We start from the raw sequence: 18741 nt of genomic DNA, 5'->3' as shown, positions 1-18741 counted from the left end.
TCCTTGTGGGTACCTTAAACCCAGGATATTCCATGATTCCATGACACTGGAGGGGATAATCTATTTGAGGTGTTTGTCAACTCCATTTGAGCAGAAAACCTATTTTCCCCAAAACCCAGAATCCCTGAAGTCCTCATTTTTTACCCCCAATAAGCTATTTCTGCAGCTGAAATAACCACATTCCAGTTGTGTCACATCCAGGCAAGCTCACAGGTCACATTTTATTAAATTTTAGTCAAAGTGCAGGGTGCAGTGTTGTCATCAGCATTGCCTGGAGCTGGCGCTGAGGCTGCACTGGGCCTGGAAGCAGTGGTTTGGGCTGGAATTGGGGTCGGGACTGGAGATGGGGCTGGAGCTGGGGCTGGAATTGGAGTTGGAGCTGGGGCCTGGAGCCGGGGGGTGAGGCTGGAACTGGCCTGGGAGCCACGGCTGGAGCAGGCACTGGAGATGGAGCTGGGGCTGGACCCAGGGCCTGAAACTGGGGCTGGGGTTAGAGCCTGGAGCTGGGGCTGGGCTGGGGTTAGAGCCTGGAGCTGGAGTTAGAGCTTGGAGCTGGGGCTGGGGCTGGAGCTGGGCTGGGGTTAGAGCCTGGAGCTGGGGTTAGAGCCCCTGGAGCTGGGGCTGGGGTTAGAGCCCGGAGCTGGGGCTGCAGCTGGGGCTGGAGCTGGGCTGGGGTTAGAGCCTGGAGCTGGGGTTAGAGCCTGGAGCTGGGGTTAGAGCCCGGAGCTGGGGCTGCAGCTGGGGCTGGACCCAGGGCCTGAAACTGGAGCTGGGTTAGAGCCTGGAGCTGCGGTTGCAGCTGGGGCTTGGAACTGGGGCTGCAGCTGGGGCTGGAGCCGGAGCAGGGGCTGAGGCCTGGAATCGGAGCTGGGCCTGGAGCTGGAGCCCCTGGGTGCGGAGATGGGCCGGGAGCTGGAACAGGAGCTGGAGCGCGGCCTGGCGCTGGGGTCGGGGCTGGAGCCGTGCCCGCAGCCGGCCGTGCCCGCTCGGTGCCGGGGGGCGGCGCCGGGCCCGCGGGCGGGCGGGGGCCGGAGCACGGCCGGCCCCCCCAGCAGCGATCCTTGGACCCGGGGCCGCGCCGAGCTGAGGCATGGCGGTGCCGGGGCAGAACGTGGCCGTGGTGGTTCACCGAGCCGGGGACCTGCGCCTGGTACAGCCGCGAGGAGCCGGGGCCGGGCGGGGGCGGCGGGGCGGGAGCGGCCCCGCGGGCCTGGGGTGAGCCCGGCGGTGTCCGGACGGCAGCCCCGGCTCCTCCCGGCTCCGGGAGAGCCTGAACCGGCCCCCAGCTGCCAGCGGCCGTGGCAGGCGGGTGGCCTGGGGGGCGCGGGGACCCAAATTCGGGGGTGTCCCATGGCTGGGCCCTGCCATCCCCTCTGCGGGGAAGCCCCTGGCCGCTTCGGGATCTTCACGGCGTTACGGGGAATGACCCGGACAGGGGAAAAAAAAAAAAATTAAAAAAAGTGCACCTGCCCTCATGTGCCTGGGAGGTGCAGCCTTTTTGCAAGAGAAGTAAATTCGTAGATACACTCATTCAAGCATGCTAGAAGCATGCTCATTCCTTCTGCTAGAAGGATGCAAGGATTTATTTTTAGCTGGTTCCGGCAACTTTGCGTGTCCTATCGTGTATATTTTCTGGTTTTCCGATCTTGGAAAGGTTTCAGCTGCGGACTGTGCTGCGGGGACACAGGAGGGGATAATCTTGAGATCTTTGCCAACTCTGGGTGGAGAATCTTTTATCCCTGAAACCCAGAATCTCCAAAAATCCTCTCCCCAGCCTCCCCCACAATTAGCCCTTCTCCCAGCTGGGACGGGCCCTCCCAGGGAGCAGGTGGACGGTGGTTGTTGGTTCTTTGCGCTGTCAGAGCCCAGGGAGCAGCAGCACAGAGGGTTCAGGGGGAGCAGGTGCTGGAGGACCCTCCCAGACAGGGGGGAGCCTTTATTTTGTCCTTTTTTAGTACTTTAATATCATTCTGCCTCTCTGGCTGCTAATGCTCGGCTCTTTGTGGGTGCTGAATCACTATGGCGCTGCTGCAGGGCCGTGTTTGGTGAGTGCCAAAGGGGGGAAGGAAGATTTCCACGGGCAGACATTGGCAGGCAGCTTTCTGTACACAGAGTCCTGGCAGGAGCGCTCCCGGGAACACAGACTTTGGACACACGCCTTGTTCAGGGGATGATTACCAGGGAAGTGGTTGATTCTTGCCAGTCCCACCCAGCCGAAGCCACACGTGCCAAAGCCCGAGTGGTGCCGTGTAGGTGGCTCCTGGTGGCTCCCAGGCGCCTTTGACACAATTGTGCTTTCCCTGCAGTCACATGTAGCCTGACTACCAAAAGAAATCTAAATGGGTTGAGGACTGAGGTGGTTCCTCTAGCTCAAGAACACATTTCCAAACCCCTGTGATTTAAGAAAGGTGTCTGAGACTTGTGAAGGTGGACACTGGCTCCATCACATCTGTGTGGCTGGTCTCTAAGCTGGCTTACACCCAGATGTGTGAGTTTTCCTTGGATATTTGTACTGCTGGAGACCTTAGAGCTGGTCACCAGTGCCCTCCTGCCTCACTGGCAGCACCTTGTGTGATCCTCCCGGGCTTCCCTGAAGTTTCTTCCCTCCGTGTGGATGGTGCTCACTGTATTGACCCACTGGTGGTAGGAGTAGTCTCAGCAGTGAACTCTGAACTTGTTATCTGTTATTGATACCCAAAGCTGGGTGACGCCATCTTCCTGTAATTCTCACACCTTTCTTGGTTTTTGGACATGTTTCCTATGGGCAGAGTTGCTGTGATCCTTCTGCTGTGTGAAAATGTGTTTGCTTGTCCTTAAGTAGTTGCACAGGCTCCTCTTTGCTGCCCATTGAGGATTTATTGGTTTTATACTTGTACCATGGCTTCTCTTTCCATGTCTCCTTTCACAGAAAATATTTGCTGTGTTTACTTTACCAGTCACCATTTTCTGAACTTCTCAGTGAACAACACACAACGAGGAGAATTTGTGTCTTTGGCGCTCTCTACTTTGGTCACTCCTATTTTCTCCAAATCAGGCTGGAGAATTCACTGCCCACCAAGGTGTCTAGGTTTTCTGGGCACAGTTATTGCCAAGAAAAAAAAATAGTGGTTTTGGGGTTTTTTTTTTTTTTCACACACACATTTTCAGCTAGAAGTTGTCTTTATCTCTCACTGTGGACTTCCTGCTCGGTCTGAGGTGGGCTGTACCTCTGGTGTGTCACCAGATCCTGTGCTTATTGCATTTCTAGAAAAGAGGTTACATCTAGATTGACCTCTTTCAGAAATAATGCTCTGGGCTGTGTCCTCAGTGTAACAAAACAAACCCCCTACAGAGAAAAATTGCAGATACGAGTCTGAACTTGGAAAATTTCAGTCAGTTTAGTCATATGAGAACATGTTTCCAGAGTTGGTCTTTCCATGGTGTTTAGAATGCTGAAGTACAAAACAGGAGTTGAGGAATATGCTGGGATTTAAACAGTTAAAATGCAGAACAGTGCCCCTCACAGTTTGAGCAGCAAATGAATTTTTAAGGGTTTACTGTTGGCACTACTCTGGGGGGCTGTTCTTAGAGACATAATCCTCAGGGTGGGTACTGTATTGTCCTGATGTTGTAAAACCCAGCAAAATAATTTCTTTGGCTTTTGAGGCAGCTGAGGGAGCTGGGTGAAGACAAAAGTCCTGCAGATCTTTTGGGTGGAAGGGTGATATGGGACACTTTTCTGACTTTGGTTTTGTCATTCATCCCATAAAGAGGTGCCATGGCAATTACAAGAGAACGTGAATGTAGACATTAATAGGTATAAATCATTATGTCTATATTATGTATTAATATTATATATAAATTATGTATTACTGGCACAGGTTGGTGAGGCCTGGCTCAGGTTGCACAGAGAAGCAGTGGCTGCCCATCCCAGGAAGTGTTCAAGGATGTGGTTTGGAGCAACCTGGTCTAGTAGAAGGTATCCCTGCCCACTGCAGGGTGTAGAGTGAGATGAGCTTTAAGGTCCTTTCCAACCCAAACCATTCTGTGATTCTGTTATTCTATCATTATGTAGTGTTAAAAAAAAAAAAAAAAGTTTGGTATTATTTAAAATAATAATATAAGCCCTGCAATAGTAAGGCTTTATAGAACTGGTGGTTCACAATCTTCCTGGTTACAAAAGGTGATTTTTTTTGTCAGCCAGTGGGATGTATGAAGGATTCAGCTGAAATTTGGGGCTGCTCCAGTGCAGGGAAATTTAGTATGTGTCTCTTGTCTGGGCTGGGAAAGGGAATTTACTACAAAATAATTTGGGGAGTGGATTTACAAGCTGGCAGTGTGCTTGCTCCTACAGCTACCTGTGTTACCCCGCTGAGCATGGAAATGAGGGGAGCTTAGGAGCAGGCTCCGTGTGGCACAGCCGTGTCTTATGGAGAAGACAGAACCAAAAACCTTGTCTGCTTATGGGTTTACCTGAGCTAACCAGAGCTAAGTTTCCACAGATATTTCCAGGGATATGAACAGGCAGCTAAATGCTTTTTTTTTTCCTTTTGTCCATAGGAAAACCGTCCAATCCCAGAACCAGGTCCTAATGGTAGGTCTGTAGATGACTGATTCTGGCTGCTTCCTTTACTTCTCTCTTTGTTTTCTCATTCTTTTTTGTTGCTCCTTGATAATATAAAATATTTCTGAGGAAGTATAAAATTATGTAAAAACAATTGTGTGGCTGAAACAGATAATGCTGCTTTTCCAGCTGAAGAGCTGGAGCAGTCACAGATAAACCTCTTTATCTGGCTTTTTTTGTTTCCTGTTCCATCAGTTTGTGTGTGTCGCAGTAAATGGCTCTTGGGACATTCCAGATGATCGTATGCAGGACTAAACATTAATAGAATGGGCATATGGGCTGATAGAAATTCGATTCACTAACTCTCTGGGGCTGAAATCATAGCTTTGGGAGAAGGGAAAATTAAATGGACTTGCTATTTTATTCCTGCTCCAGCAACAATAACGTCCCTCTTAAATTGCATTACTTTGTTGACCGTATTTTTGTTGACATCAGCTTTTGTCTTACCCTGTTTTGAGCCTTCTTGCTTTGTGAATCATTGCATAGTTTGTATTTCAGCAGGTGGCTCATGAACGTGCCGCTCTCCTAACGTGTGCACACACAATTCTGATGTGTTGACTGAATGCCAGTAAATTTGGATGTGCCGATACTGGCTTGGCATTTGCCCATGGGCTGCTCTCCCAGTGCCTAAGAAGGTCGGTTTTCCTACAAGAAACCTTCCCTCCTTTCCTGGCAGAGGTCCTCCTGCGCATGCATTCCGTTGGGATCTGTGGCTCCGACGTTCACTACTGGCAGCACGGTCGAATCGGGGATTTTGTTGTCAAGAGTCCCATGGTGCTGGGACACGAAGCTTCCGGGACTGTCGTAAAAGTGGGCTCTGGGGTGACTCATCTGAAACCAGGTATCTGGAACCAAACCCATTTGTTTGTTTTCCTCCTAATCAGTTCCGAGAATGTGTCGATAACAGGCTGTGTTTTTTTTCTGTCACGTAAATTTATCTGAAGTTCTGAACTCACGGGGTGACCTCCTTCAAGAAGTGTCACTGTGCTGCAGTTAGTCACCCACCTTGGCCGCTGGAATGTGATATTCCTTAGGTAGCTTTATCCTGGGATGTGTTGGGCTGGCCTATTTTAATGCAGAGCAGAGTGTATATTGATACAAGGTGCCTTTTAAGGAGGCTTGATAAAGCTTCAGAAACCACATCTATAGCTCTTGCCAGCAACCTGCTGTGAGTGTTTCTTCTCTGTGTGTGCTCTTGAAGGAGCAAACGGCTCCTGCAGTGCAGAGGTCACTGGAAACACTGCTGCAGGCCCTGTGGTGGGACCTCCACAGCTTGCTGTGCTTATGAATATCCAAGCAAATGGACTGAGCAGGGAATTTTGTAAAGTTTGCTGGTGACAGCAACTTAGGCAAGGTGGAGAGGATGTGGAGGAGAGCTGGGAAAAGTTACAGAGAGATCAGACAGGTGCCAGGGAGATGCAAGTGGGATTCAGTGCAGGCAAACACAAAGTGATATCCACGACAGAACAAACAAAACCGGCTTCATATCTACATTTCTGTGCTGACCATCACTGCTGAGGGGTGAGACCTTTGGCTCTGACACTGTGCATAGCAGCATTGGCTCCACAGCAGTGAAAATGCAAATTACTGTTGGGAAGGGGACAGAGACTCAGAGGATGTCAGTGCACATCTGGAACTCTGCATGCAGTTCTGGCCTTCTCCTTTCCAAAAGGATGTAAAACAAGTGAGAAGGGTTCAGAGCAAGACAAGGAGATAACGACATGTGGAGCAGCATCTCTGACAAATGTCCAAGTCAGGAACTCGAGCTGAGAGCTAGAGAGACAACTCAAGGATGTGAGGACTCATGGAGGGCTGGCAGAACAGATTGCCCATTCTCTGGTTGCTCCAGCACCAGAGCAAGGCACAGTGAGGTGCAGCGTTCACCTGAGATGTAGCAGACCATGTAGTTTGCGTGGTGGAAGGAGAAGTTGTTGAGTTTGACTAAATACAAACAAGCCACCTGCGACTTGGGAGGCCTCACAGCTGTGTATAATGTGAGAGTATTCTGCATGTGCCTGTCCTGCCTCTGTCCTGTCAGACACCTGTTGTTGGCCAGCTCAGAGGGGATGCAGTGGCCTAGATGGCTCTTTACTTCCATCCTGATTATCCCTGTGTCTGCCTGAAAGCCTGTTGGTGGAGAGCTTTGCTCAGAGGTTTGGCTCAGATTCCTCTGCCAAATAAATGTGAGGCTTTGTGTCCCTTGTGTATTGTACTTTGCTCACACTGTTTTCTCTGGTCCATCCTGCTTTGTGACTGCACATAAATAATAGCTCTTTATCCTGCAGCATGTGTCCTTCCAGCACCCTGGGCTACTCCGCTGTAGCACCAAGCTGTCTCTGTTCCCAGATAAATCCTGCCAGGCTCCTGGGTGTTCTGCACCTTAAGCTTCCTTCCCTGTGAGGCTGGTGAGGCCCTGGCACAGGTTGCCCAGAGCAGCTGTGACTGTCCCATCCCTGGAAGTGTTCAAGGCCGTATTGGACAGGGCTTGGAGCAACCTGGCTTAGTGGAAGATGTCCCTGTCCATGGCAGGGAGTGGAACAAGCTGAGTTTTAAGGTCCCTTCCCACACAAATTCTATGATTCCCAAGGAACAGCCATTTCCAGCTGGCAGCATGGTGGCTAGCCAAGCTCACCTGCTCCATCCCCAGTATTTCCTCTTCTACAGATTCAGCAAAATATCTGGTCCCAGTGTGATTGCCTGGGGGCTGCCCCTTCATCTCCTGAGGTTGGCTGCAAGGCAGCTGGAGGAAGGTGTATGTGGGGCTGAGCTTCCATCTGTGCCTGTGCAAAACCATCTCTTTCCAAGTACCTGGGAAGATCTTGGTGATGGGGCTGCCGTGAAGACAGCAAGACCTTCCTCACGTCCCTCCTGCCTGTGTGCTGCCAGTGTTTCTGTGGTTCTTGGTGCTACTCCTACTTGTGTGCCACCCTGTCCCTGACCCACTCCATCTGCTTTCATCCTGGCAGGTGACCGTGTGGCCATCGAGCCGGGTGTCCCAAGGGAAATGGATGAATTCTGCAAATCTGGGCGCTACAACCTGTCCCCGACCATCTTCTTCTGCGCAACACCGCCCGACGACGGCAACCTGTGCCGCTACTACAAGCACAGTGCAAGCTACTGCTACAAGTCAGTCCCTGCTCCCTCCACAGAGAAATATACACTCCCTGGGGGGAGATTAGCTGCAGCAATCACCTCTTGGCCCTTTGGAACACTCTTTATGTGATCCCAACAGGTTCTATTGCTTTCTGATCCATAAATAACATGCCTAAGCTTGGATGGCAGCCACTTTGCAAAGGGTTTGTCAGGCAGACAGTTGATCCCCTCAGGTGCCAGACATAAACATTTCTTGTATGTCTCCTGGGATGTCACCACTGGTTTACCCTTTAATTATTTTCCTTTTCCCATTTGCTCCCTGCTCTTGGTTTCTCCTGTCTTTTTTCATATCCTTGCCTTCCTAGGCCGGTGCCTGAAGGTCTTTGAGCTGAGTTTTGCTGCTGCTTTTCAGGAAACACCAGGGTGACTGCTGACATCTCACTCTGTCATTTGAAACAGTCACCCCACTTTGAGCAGAGCAGGAACAGAAAGCAGTAGCCCTGCTGAGCTGTTTTTTCATGTGTTTCTGAGTGTCTCCACGAAGCTACCAGCATTACAACATACCAAGTTTTCATGTCCAGTTCAGCAAACTTGAATATGTTATTAATTGTGGCAGCAGTGGCACATTTGCTTAGAAGCAAATCTGTGTTTAAACACTCTGGCAAATCATTGAATCCCAAAAGGGTTCGGTTGGGAAGGGACCTTCAAGCTCTTCCCACTCCACCCCCTACCATGGGCAGGGATACCTTCCACTAAGCCAGGTTGCTGCAAGCCCCATTCAGCCTGACCTTGAACACTTCCAGGGATGGGCCAGCCACAGCTTCTCTGGGCAACCTGTGCCAGAGCCTCAAATACTCCAAAGACCTGAAAAACCTGGTACGACATTATACCCACCTAAGTGCCTTTAACAAGGAGTTAAAATTGCCCAAGTAGTGTCCCCCTGAGGCTGCTCTACCTGTGGAGCTTGTTCTTTTTCAGTGTGTATGGAGCTGGTACTTCCATAAGCAGGAACATCCTTGGGATTGATCTTTGGTGTCTGCACAAAAAGTTCAGGATCGTGTCAGTTGGAAGGAGGCACTTGACTGCTCTTCTCCTGGGAGTCCTCAGGCAGGAAGCTTTCAAAGCAGATACCAAGCAGCTGCTGTCAGGATGAGGTGCTGGTCTGGATGGGATTAGCATCTCACTGTCCAGACCCACTGCCATCGATTTCCTGTGTATCAAAATAATGTTTTCTGACAACATCACAAGTTTAAACTTGAGAGGAAGTGGATGGTTTGTAGCTGGCTTCTTCCAGGCTTTTGCTTTTCTCCTCCAATTTGATCAAATATTACTTTGGCTATTTTTGTTTTGTTTTATTTTATTTTTAAGCTTTGGGATGCAGAGCCTGGACCTGGTGCTCCCAGTTTCATATCAGCAGTGCTGTGGCTGGCTCATGTCGAGTGGGTTGCCTGGCACGCAGTCACTCTGCCAGCACAGATTTGCTAAGAACAGATGATGGCTGAGCTCAGTGAGCTTTCACACGTTTGGGCAGTTACTGTGTGTCCTGCTGGTGGACAGACTCTGTGGTGGGTGCTCAGAGTAACTTGATGGAGGTGAGATCATGCTCTCCCCATTGACAGGGCAGTGCCCAAACCCAGCAGTAGCAGACATGATGCCAGACTCTGTGACAATGGAACTCTTGGAGTCAGACCTTTAAAGCTCTTGGAAATAAGGGATATGTAGATATCTTATAGCTGTCTTCCCACAGCCATCATTTCCATTTCTTTGGCTTCACATTGGCCTGGCTGAGATCTGACCTTGAGCTTCCCAGTGCTGTCACTGTCCCTGCTGACCTTCCTGGCAGGCACAGCTTCCAGAGCAGTGTGAGAGCCCACACTGGTGGCTTGCTTGTGGGCAGTGTTTTGGGGCTGAGATTGATTTCTTTCAGCAGTTCAGAAGGGTTTCACTTCCTCTGCTTTTTTCTGTCACTTATGTTGGCTGTGTTACAGGGCTGGTTTTGTCCAAAACATGTATGATACCCACTGCACATGTTGTCCCTGACTGCTGGGAGGATGCACAGTGGGACCAGTCCACTTGTTAAAACACTTGGTGCATCAGGGAAGGTGATCCTGGTTGTTACCAGGAAGGGAGACCTGGATCTGGCTGCCTTTCCTGGTGGCCTCACCTTTGGCAGCAGGATGTTTTCTAAAAGCTGATTCAGCCTGGTGAGGGTTCTGGGAGCTCACTGGTGGGTGAGCCATAGGGCAGCTTCGGGGTGGTACGTTTGCAACTGGGGGGTTTATTCTAAAGGGAATGAGTGGCAAAGGAATCCTTGTTGACTCAGCAGATACTGGAGAGTTGATGTGGGGAAGTTTGTGGGTCCCTGGGTGTGGTGCTTGGGCAAACCTCACTGAAAAATGCATCAGGTGCACTTGATGCTGCTTCAGAGCGGGGAAAGAAGCAATGGAATCTCTTGAAGTGTATTCCAGCATATTTCCCTGACCACAGGTGGCAGTGTGTTTTGCCACTGTGCTTTACACCCATGTTTGGTTTTTGAGTGTCATGGCTTTCCCCGTCACCCTCATGAACTACATTGGTGACTGTTCCTTGTGTTCCATTCTTGCAGGCTTCCAGATAATGTCACCTTTGAGGAAGGAGCCCTTATCGAGCCCCTCTCGGTGGGAATCCATGCCTGCAAAAGAGCAGGAGTCACTCTGGGAAGCAAAGTCTTCGTGTCTGGATCTGGTAGAGTGCTCACAGCCAGTCCTTGGGTTCCCTGCTTGCTGGGAGGGGATGGGCAGGCTCAGGCTCTGCTTCTGGGCTCTGCTGGAAGGGATGAGGGATCAGGGGGACCTTGGGACTGCCAAAGCCTCCTTTGGCCAGGAACACTCTGGGCATGTTCAGAGGTGGGGCTGATGCTGCCTGGCAGTGGTACACGTTCTCTTTCTCCCCTTTGTACCCAGGACCAATCGGCCTCGTTAATGTGATTGTTGCTAAGATGATGGGTGCAGCAGTCGTGGTGGTTACAGGTGAGTCCTTTCAGCACTTTCAGAGCGTGCCTGTTTCCCACCATACAGAATCACAAAATCATTAATCATTAAATCATTAGATCATCAAGTCCAACCACTAACCCAGCACTGCCAAGCCCAACCATGTTTATATAAGTGCCTCATCCACATGTTTTTTGAACAGTTCCAGGGATGGTGATTCTACCACGTCTATGGAGAGCCTGTTCCCGTACCTGACCACCCTTCCAGGGAGGTTTCATCTTAGCAGGTTATTTTTACTTCTGGTAATGCTAGATGATGGCCCAGACAGTGTTTGCCCACTGTTTTGTGTGTGCAGCCACACTGTGTTCTCCACTTATCTTTCTCTGCCCTTCTATCTGCTCCTGCTGGGGGTTTCATTATTCACTGGTTATCCACAGTGACTGAAATGGCCTTTTCAGGGTCTCTACGTTCCTTGCATGACTGTATTCTGGACGTTTCTAGTTGAGCTGCTGCTTGCAGGAATGTCTTTGTCCAGCTGTGTCAGGAAAACCTCTGAGGAAGGAGATCCCATCTTTCTAGATACCCTTTCCAGGTTAGCATCTCTTAATGAAGCTTTTTCTAGGGTCCACTCACTAACTGTCATTTACGGAGGTTCCCCCTTTATGGAAGAACTGAGTCTTCACCACCTTTGCAGCTGTCCTTCAGGTTGTTGAGACAGCCATTCCATGCCCCCCTTTTTTTGCCATGCTAACCTAGCCCAGTTCCTTCTAGCTCTCCTCTAAGGTTCAGGCCCTCTCTCTCTGTAGCTTGCCCAGAAGGATGGAGAGCTGGAGTAACCTCAGGATGTTCTCTGGCTGAAATTTCCACCTGGGGGTTGAGCAGGGTCTGGAAATGGTGCTTCCAGCTCCCACTATGGGTCTTCAGTCTTTCTGAGTGGTGAAGGCCAGGAGGAGCAGTTAGAGGTGCCATTGGACATTGAGCACTGACTGCTGCAGTTTTTATGTCAAAGCCCTGAAGGCTCTTGACCTTCCAGAAAGCTGTTACTCACCTCCCATACTTTGAGCCAAGTGTATTTTTGACCTTTCCATTACTGTGTTACTTGACCCACTTTGGGTCAAGAGATAAAATTCAGGTCCCGCCCTCTTGCCTTCACAGAAACATCCTTCAGTAGTAGCTCAGGACAAAACACAAGGTCTTCTCCTCCCTTAATCCCTTTGCTCTCGAGTCCAGGGCATTTTTAGCTGTGCTGGCCTCACCCTGCAGGTGTGTGTGCTTGATGGATGTGGTCGGTCCACACCTCAGATTTTGTGAAGTGTTGTCATTTGAGGATGATGTTTGCTGTAGCAGGAAAAACAGCTCTGCCTCCTGAATCATGCACGAAGAACCTTGTGCCCAGCTGGGCTGGTGCAGGGGCTGGGGGTGCCCCATTCCCTGGGTGGGGAAGGCTTGGTGAGGGGGGTTGGTGGGGCTGAGGCAGCTGGCTCAGCCTGCCCCTCATTCCTCTTCCAGGAATAGGTGTGTCTTCCCCCTAGTACCAGGAGCTGCTCCTCATGGGGACTTTGGCAAGCTGAGCTGGCTGTCGTGTGCCACAGGAGGTGCCTGGTGCTTGGTTTGCAGGATCAGCAAGCCTGGATACATGGAATTTCCCTTTTCTTATCTTTATGTGCTAGCCTAGGTGCTGATTCTGGCTTTTGGATGTCTCTTCCACATGAGCGGGGTTTGGCTGAGGTGCTCAAACCATGAAGGTGCTGTCCCAAGTCAAATATTTGACCGCGACATGAGCTGAGGAATGGATTTGGTTTGGCTTGTGCTGCTGGAGATTTTGCTGCCTGTCTCAAGGAACTGCTTTTTGTTTTGTCTTTAGGAGCCAACACCTGTGAGGCGCCTGTCTGCCCACAGAGGCCCTCTTGTACTTTGCTACCAGATTACCTGAATTCATTGCCCTGTGTTTTTATCATGTGTCTGTCAAGAGCTTTGTCTGTGCAGCACTTACGGCTTTAAAAATCTGTGTTTGTTTTGACAAGTTTCTCACAGATCTAGAAATATTTAGAAAAGCTTTTTTGTGAGAACTCACCTCCTACAACTTCTGTCTTTGGCTTGCCCAGAGTGTTTGATGTATTTAATGGACTCCAGTTGGGTGAGAAGATCAATTTGTTTCATGGGTCCTCATCTACTCTTCCAAAAGGTCTGTGTCTTTCTCCCCTCCACTCCTGAGTGGGCGTGATTGATATTTATGGGCAACCTTCTCCTGTCTTCCTGCCTTGCTGTTGCTCTGAAAAGCTGCTTTTCTCCTCAGATGCATGTAAAAGATCAGCCTTCCTCCCCAGTGAAGGGGCCATTTAGGTGTTTATGTTGGGCTGTCTTGCACTGCACTGTCTGTCACTGAAGGTGTACTTAATAATTCCTACTTAAGGGAAATTATTCTCCTTGTTCTATCTGAATCTGAAGTTCTGGGTGTTGATGCCTCCAGAAACCCTGGAATTCAAGGTCAGGGGAGGTGAGTAACTGTACAGAGCTCTACTCCTTTGAGAAAGAAGATGAGCAAAGAAAATCTGAGAATAATCAAGAGTATTTATTTGCTTGTTAAGTTGGCTCATAAACCATCATGAGAAGCTTAAGGGTAATTTGATAACTTCACTGGAAGCAAACCAAACTTTAATTAGCTCCAGGGGCTGGGACGTGAAAACAAACTTCTGACTAGAGGCAAGATGCAAGCCATTAATTGTTTAATTGACCAGTTTCCCAAGAGCTATGTGTGTTTAAAGTGCAAAGGACTTGATCCTTCCCAAGTCTCACAAGTGTCTGGAGCTCTGAACAATGCAGTGACCTGCAGATCTGTCTGCTTCACTAAGTGCTTCCTGGTGATTCAGGTGTACTGGGATGTTACTGCAGCCCTGGCCAGGGCTGACAGTGTTGCTCCTGCATTCCATGCGCTGCTTAGAGCCAGGGCTTCCTTCCCAAGCAGGTCAGCAAACCAGAGGCCAGCTGCAGGGAAGATGTGGGATTTTTTTGCTGTCTGGGAGTGATTTTGTGGCCACTTTGAAATGCACTGGCAGCCTTGTTACTCTAGGACACTGCCTGTGGATTATTTCTGCTAGAGAGAAAGTATAAAGTATGTAAAATATAGACTAGAATGTCTCTAATATTTTATATATTTATATATTATACATATATAATATTTTAAAATATATATTTATCATTTAAAATACAGTATTGACTCAAGAGATGTTAAAAATGGTAGAATCCAGAATCTGTGTCTGCTGTGAACTGGTATCGTGAGACCAAACTTCACAGGGAGTTTAGTCATTACTTGGCAGTACTGTTGAGCCCCTGTGGTCTCCTTGCCATACACTGAGAATTGGGAGACACCAACCATGCTGGGCAAAAGTGTTTTATAGCACTTGAAGTGCCTCAAAAAGCTCCTGGTCATGCAATAGGTGCATGGGAGGTCTCTGAGTGCAGCTCAGCTGGGGTCAAGCATGACCCCACACACAGCCTGGAGCCCAGTGAAGTCCCAAATGAAATCCCAAAGAGCTTGGAAGGGACAGAGGTGACACCCGCAGCCAGGAACGAGCCCATGTTGGGGCTTCCAGGGTGATGCTGCCCTTTCTTTTCAGCCTTGGCTTTTGCTTTTCCTCTTTTGTCTGCATTTATTACCCTTTGTTACCCCTTCTTGAAACGCCCTCCACTGCTCTCCTGGGTGCTCAGCTTGGTAGTTGTGCCCACACTTGGTATCCTGAGCCTTCCAGCTGCCTGTGGGGGCATGTCCATCATCTGGCCTGCCAGTGAGTGCCTGTCCATCCCCTGCCCTGCCAGTGAGTGCCATCATTTTTGCTGAGGGATGGGCAGGGTAGAGCCTCTGGCTCACTCCCAGGACTGCAGCTGAGTCAGAGTAGCTCATGTTGGAGAACTGGCCTTATCCTCCTCCTCTTTCCCTTGATATTTTCACCCCACCCCATCTCTGACTTCTCTGAAGACTGTACCCTGATGAGAGGGGTGTTTTCCTCTTTGCTGTGTGTGCCTCGACCACAGGCATCGTTTTCTGAGCCTTCAAGCCCAGGACCTCTGGGAGGAGACCACCACTCAATTTTGGGTCTAGGAAATCTTGGCTTTTACATCTTTTCCAGTGCCAGCATGCAGACCCTGTAGAACACTGCTTTAGTGTAGGGAAAAGAGGTGATTCCTTCCTGGGAAATCCCACTCTTCTCCTTAGCTGTCCATGTCCTTATCTCCAGAGGTGGCCTGGTTACCAGTGGTCCCTGGAGAGGAATAGGTGGCTTTCCTCCATGGGATGTGGGATGCCCCAGCAGGACAGCTTGGTTCAAACCCCCTGTGGATCTTCAGGTGATACTTACAGCCCTGTCAGAATCCCTCAGAGCAGAGTACAGGAGTACAGCCATGCCCTCACAGATGTTTATCATCACCAGCTTTGTTGCTCCATGTTAATGGGGTGTCTCAGGTCCACCTTCTTACCAGGTCCACTCCCTTTTTTCTTTATGGGCTTGCCTGCTCATTCATCTGTGACAGAAACTATCTGAGAGATGCTCAGCAGCCTCCAGAGCTGCTGCAGGGAGGATAAAGATCAGGCCAGGTCTGTGACAGTGCAGACACACTAAGTGTTTACAATGAATGCATTCTGCAGTTTGCTCAGCTGAAGGCACCTCCTGAGGGTTCCTTGAGGAAGCCCTTGGAGAGCTCATGGTCTGTTCTCATTGGGTTCTGTTAGAAGTGAAATGGCCACATTAGTGATCCTTTGAGCCTGTTGTCTCCTGTTGGAAGGATTTCTTGTGCTGTCCATAGCCATGTCTACTCTCTTGATGCACTCTCAGTGTTCTGGCAGTACCAAAGAGAAACCGCCCATGGCAGGGAATGGAACTTCAAAGTGGAGTGGAGCTTTGAAGTCCCTTCCAACCCAAACTATTCCAGGATTTTATGATCATTCTCTGCCTGCCAAGAAGGGGTGAATCCTCACTTCTTCCGGTTGTGCACTGTCCTGTGCACACATGTAGTGAGCAGATGCCAAGTTCAGGTTCTTCCCCCTCTTTCACATAATGCTCCAATTCTTGGCTTGGTTTTCTTTCCACAGACTTATCTGCCTCTCGCCTGCAAACAGCCAAGGAGGTGGGGGCAGATTTCACCATTCAGGTGAAGAATGAGACCCCGCAGGAGGTGGCCTCCAAAGTGGAAAGTGTGCTTGGCTGCATGCCTGAGATAACTGTGGAGTGCACAGGAGTGCAAGCCTGTATCCAGGCTGGAATTTATGTGAGTACCACTTGTTCCAAAGGCAGACCAGTGATGGTGTTGGTCTGTTTTTTTTTCTGGGATGGTTCAGTGAATGAGCTATTTCACTCCCACAGTGCTTACTTTAAGTGAGCTTGGTTTGGGGAGAGAAGCTGCTCCTTAGACAATAAACTGAGAGAGACAATTGAAGTGTTAACATCAGCGTGGGGATAATTAATTTGATTAAGCTTGGGTGCTTAGTCACCAAACCCAGGGAGTAGGACAGCAGCTTCCATTGAAGTTATGTCCAAATAAGAAGAGTAATCAAGAAAATTAATTCCAGAAGGAATGAAAGAAGCAATTAAGAAAGGGATGTTTTGCTGCTATGAATATCCTAACAGGAAGATGGGGGAAGGTTAATGTGGAGTTTCACAGTGAAAGGACAGGAGGGGAATGGGTCAAACTGCAAAAAGAGAAATTCCAGTAGAGCATCAGGCTCTTAGTTTTAAATCTCTCCCACTGAAATCCCAAAGTACTTTTTGTAGTCCTAAATGCTGGCCATTTTTCAGAATGGTGTTTTCAGAATAGGAATCCTTCAGAGATTTTCAAAAGATTGCATTTTTTGCTTTGATTAACACGTGTTTTATAGACTCCTGACAGCATCCTGCCTCTCCCTGGCTTCTCTGCTGTGTCCCAGGAAATCCATTGCAGCCATGAAGGGTGGCTTTATTTTTGACAGACCCTGCACAGGCTCCTGCAGCTGTGCTCTGCAAAATGTAACCTGTTTGTGTGTTTGCTCTCCAGGCCACTCGTTCTGGTGGGACCTTGGTTCTGGTGGGGCTGGGGCCCGAGATGGTGACGGTGCCCATCGTGAACGCTGCCGTGCGGGAAGTGGACATCCGTGGGATATTCCGCTACTGCAACACGTGAGTCTCCTGCTGGGGGGGCTGATGTGTCTCCAAGTTAACATTCTTCAGAGCTCTACTTTCTTGCTGATGGAGAAAGTCTCTTTTCTTAATCTGTAGCTCTTCAGGGAGGATTTATGGGATGTCATCATGCTCCTTCTTAAAATGAGAATTGTTATTAAGTAGGCAGTTTGGGAACTGGATCAGCTGCTGCATCCCTTTGTATCCCTGTTGCTCTAATTTGGCCCATTCATGGTTGAACCTGATGATCTTGGAGGCCTTTTTCAATCTCAGTGTTTCTATGATTCTAAACAGAATGGCAACACAATCCCTATGAGGGACTCTGTGCCAGAGAAGAGGCTGGAAGCTGTCTGAGGCTTTTCCTTTTTTCTCCCTGCACTGAGTCCATGAGTTTGAGCTCCACCATGGTCAGTGTGCAGGCAAGAGGCCAGGCAAGAGGAGAGCGGAGCATGGTAGTTTTGGTTTTCATTCAGGGCTTCCAAAGTAGTAGTTTCCTGTGATTTTCCCTTGCTTCCTGTGATTTCACTTACCCTCTCAACTCTGTAGCAGTGCCTGTCTTCTCAGAGCTCAGCAGCCCAGAGCAGTTGGCTTGTCCCGTCTGCCTTACCAGACACCAGAAGGTTCTTTGCAGGCAAAACTTCCCTGAGCTAGGGAAGTAACTGTGATGATCCAAGCTGCTCCATGCTCTTTTCCTGGACTCCAAACTAGTGGCTGCTCTCATCCCCTGCTCTCTGCTTCCCTTGCAGGTGGCCTGTGGCCATCGCTCTTCTCGCATCCAAGCGGATCAACGTCAAGCCCTTGGTTACACACCGTTTTCCCCTGGAGAAGGCTCTGGAGGCCTTTGAGACCACCAAGAGGGGTGAGGGGGTCAAAGTCATGCTGAAGTGTGACCCCACGGATCAGAACCCCTGAGCTGTCCCAGTGCCCAGCCCTCATCCCTGCTGCTTGTAACTAGAAAATTAAATGTAATGAGGGTGAATGGTAGTGGGAGACACCATTACAGCATTAACAGGTTACTACAAATGGACAACCAATAGTTTGAATCAAAATGCTGAATTAGAGATAATGGGTTGCACAGTTGGTGGCTCTTCTTCACAGACCACACGTGCAGGAGAGCCTGGCCAAGTTCCTCCATGCCAGGGAGGAACTGGCATGTGGCACAGCAAAGGTGGAGCTGCTGGCACTCCCCCTTCCTGTCTCACACTGCCCTGGCTGCAGCATTTCCTGCATGGCAATCTCTGGATGCAAAATAGCCCTATGTGAATATCCCCCCTTCCCTCGTGGGTGCTCAGGGACTGTACAGCCTGTGGAACAAAGCCTGGCCCTCCCCACTCCACGGGAAGCACTGGCACATTCAGGTCATTCTCTTCACGCTCTTCTCAAAGCTCAGAAATGGGGTTTTTGGGAAACTTGGAGGCCAGCTGGGACCATGTCTGCTGTGTCACCCCCCAACAGCTCCTCGTGGGACCACTGCAGGCAGGGAAACTGGGAGTGCTGAGAGCCCTGTTCTTATGTGCCTCCCATGAAGGGGCTGTGGGGGGCACAGCTGCTTTTGACATGGAAAGGAGCACAGATGAGACATGACAGGACATGTGGTGAAGCATCATCTCAAAGGTTTTACCACTGCTTTGAGTGAGCATCACTCAAAGGTTTTACCACTGCAAACAAATCATAATTATTTGGGAATATCAAGCCTTCCTGCTGAGTTTGTGAGCCACAAACAAGGTACTAATGTGGTAGGAAAAAATCTAATCTTTGATTACAGTCATGTTAATTTTAGTACTGAGAGATCAGTTCCTTCCTTGGTACTGAATTTTCCTCAATAAATTCTGGCTGCTTGAGACCTTCCAGATGTGTTCCTTGAAGTGTGGGGTGGTGGGTTGGAGGGGCTTGCAGGGGACTGTGCAGACCTAAGCCTCGCCAGGGTGCA

At 49.7% G+C, this 18741-nt stretch overlaps 1 protein-coding gene across 1 annotated transcript; it reads left to right on the top strand.

Annotated features, from left to right (window-relative positions):
- Positions 1 to 907: 907 nt before the first annotated feature.
- On the top strand, positions 908 to 18652 carry SORD (sorbitol dehydrogenase). Its single transcript, XM_041469308.1, has 9 exons — positions 908 to 1150; positions 4540 to 4573; positions 5280 to 5444; positions 7570 to 7729; positions 10302 to 10420; positions 10639 to 10704; positions 15752 to 15927; positions 16690 to 16811; positions 17558 to 18652. Exons 1-9 carry the CDS (start codon positions 1091 to 1093, stop codon positions 17721 to 17723), a joined length of 1068 nt encoding a protein of 355 aa, XP_041325242.1. The 5' UTR covers positions 908 to 1090; the 3' UTR covers positions 17724 to 18652.
- The last annotated feature ends 89 nt before the right edge of the window (positions 18653 to 18741 follow it).

This window comes from Pyrgilauda ruficollis, unplaced genomic scaffold (assembly GCF_017590135.1).
Source record: "Pyrgilauda ruficollis isolate IOZ18807 unplaced genomic scaffold, ASM1759013v1 scaffold23, whole genome shotgun sequence".
In the NCBI taxonomy this organism is placed as follows: Eukaryota; Metazoa; Chordata; class Aves; order Passeriformes; family Passeridae; genus Pyrgilauda; species Pyrgilauda ruficollis.
Note: the sequence above shows the minus strand (reverse complement) of the source record. Positions and strands in the feature narration are given on the sequence as shown.

Excerpts from the sequence above, each read along its gene's own strand:
- SORD (XM_041469308.1), top strand. The coding sequence starts at position 1,091 with ATGGCGGTGCCGGGGCAGAACGTGGCCGTGGTGGTTCACCGAGCCGGG. Across the intron at positions 7,730-10,301 it reads AGTGCAAGCTACTGCTACAA|GCTTCCAGATAATGTCACCT; the intron begins GTCAGTCCCTGC and ends CCATTCTTGCAG. Across the intron at positions 15,928-16,689 it reads GTATCCAGGCTGGAATTTAT|GCCACTCGTTCTGGTGGGAC; the intron begins GTGAGTACCACT and ends TTTGCTCTCCAG.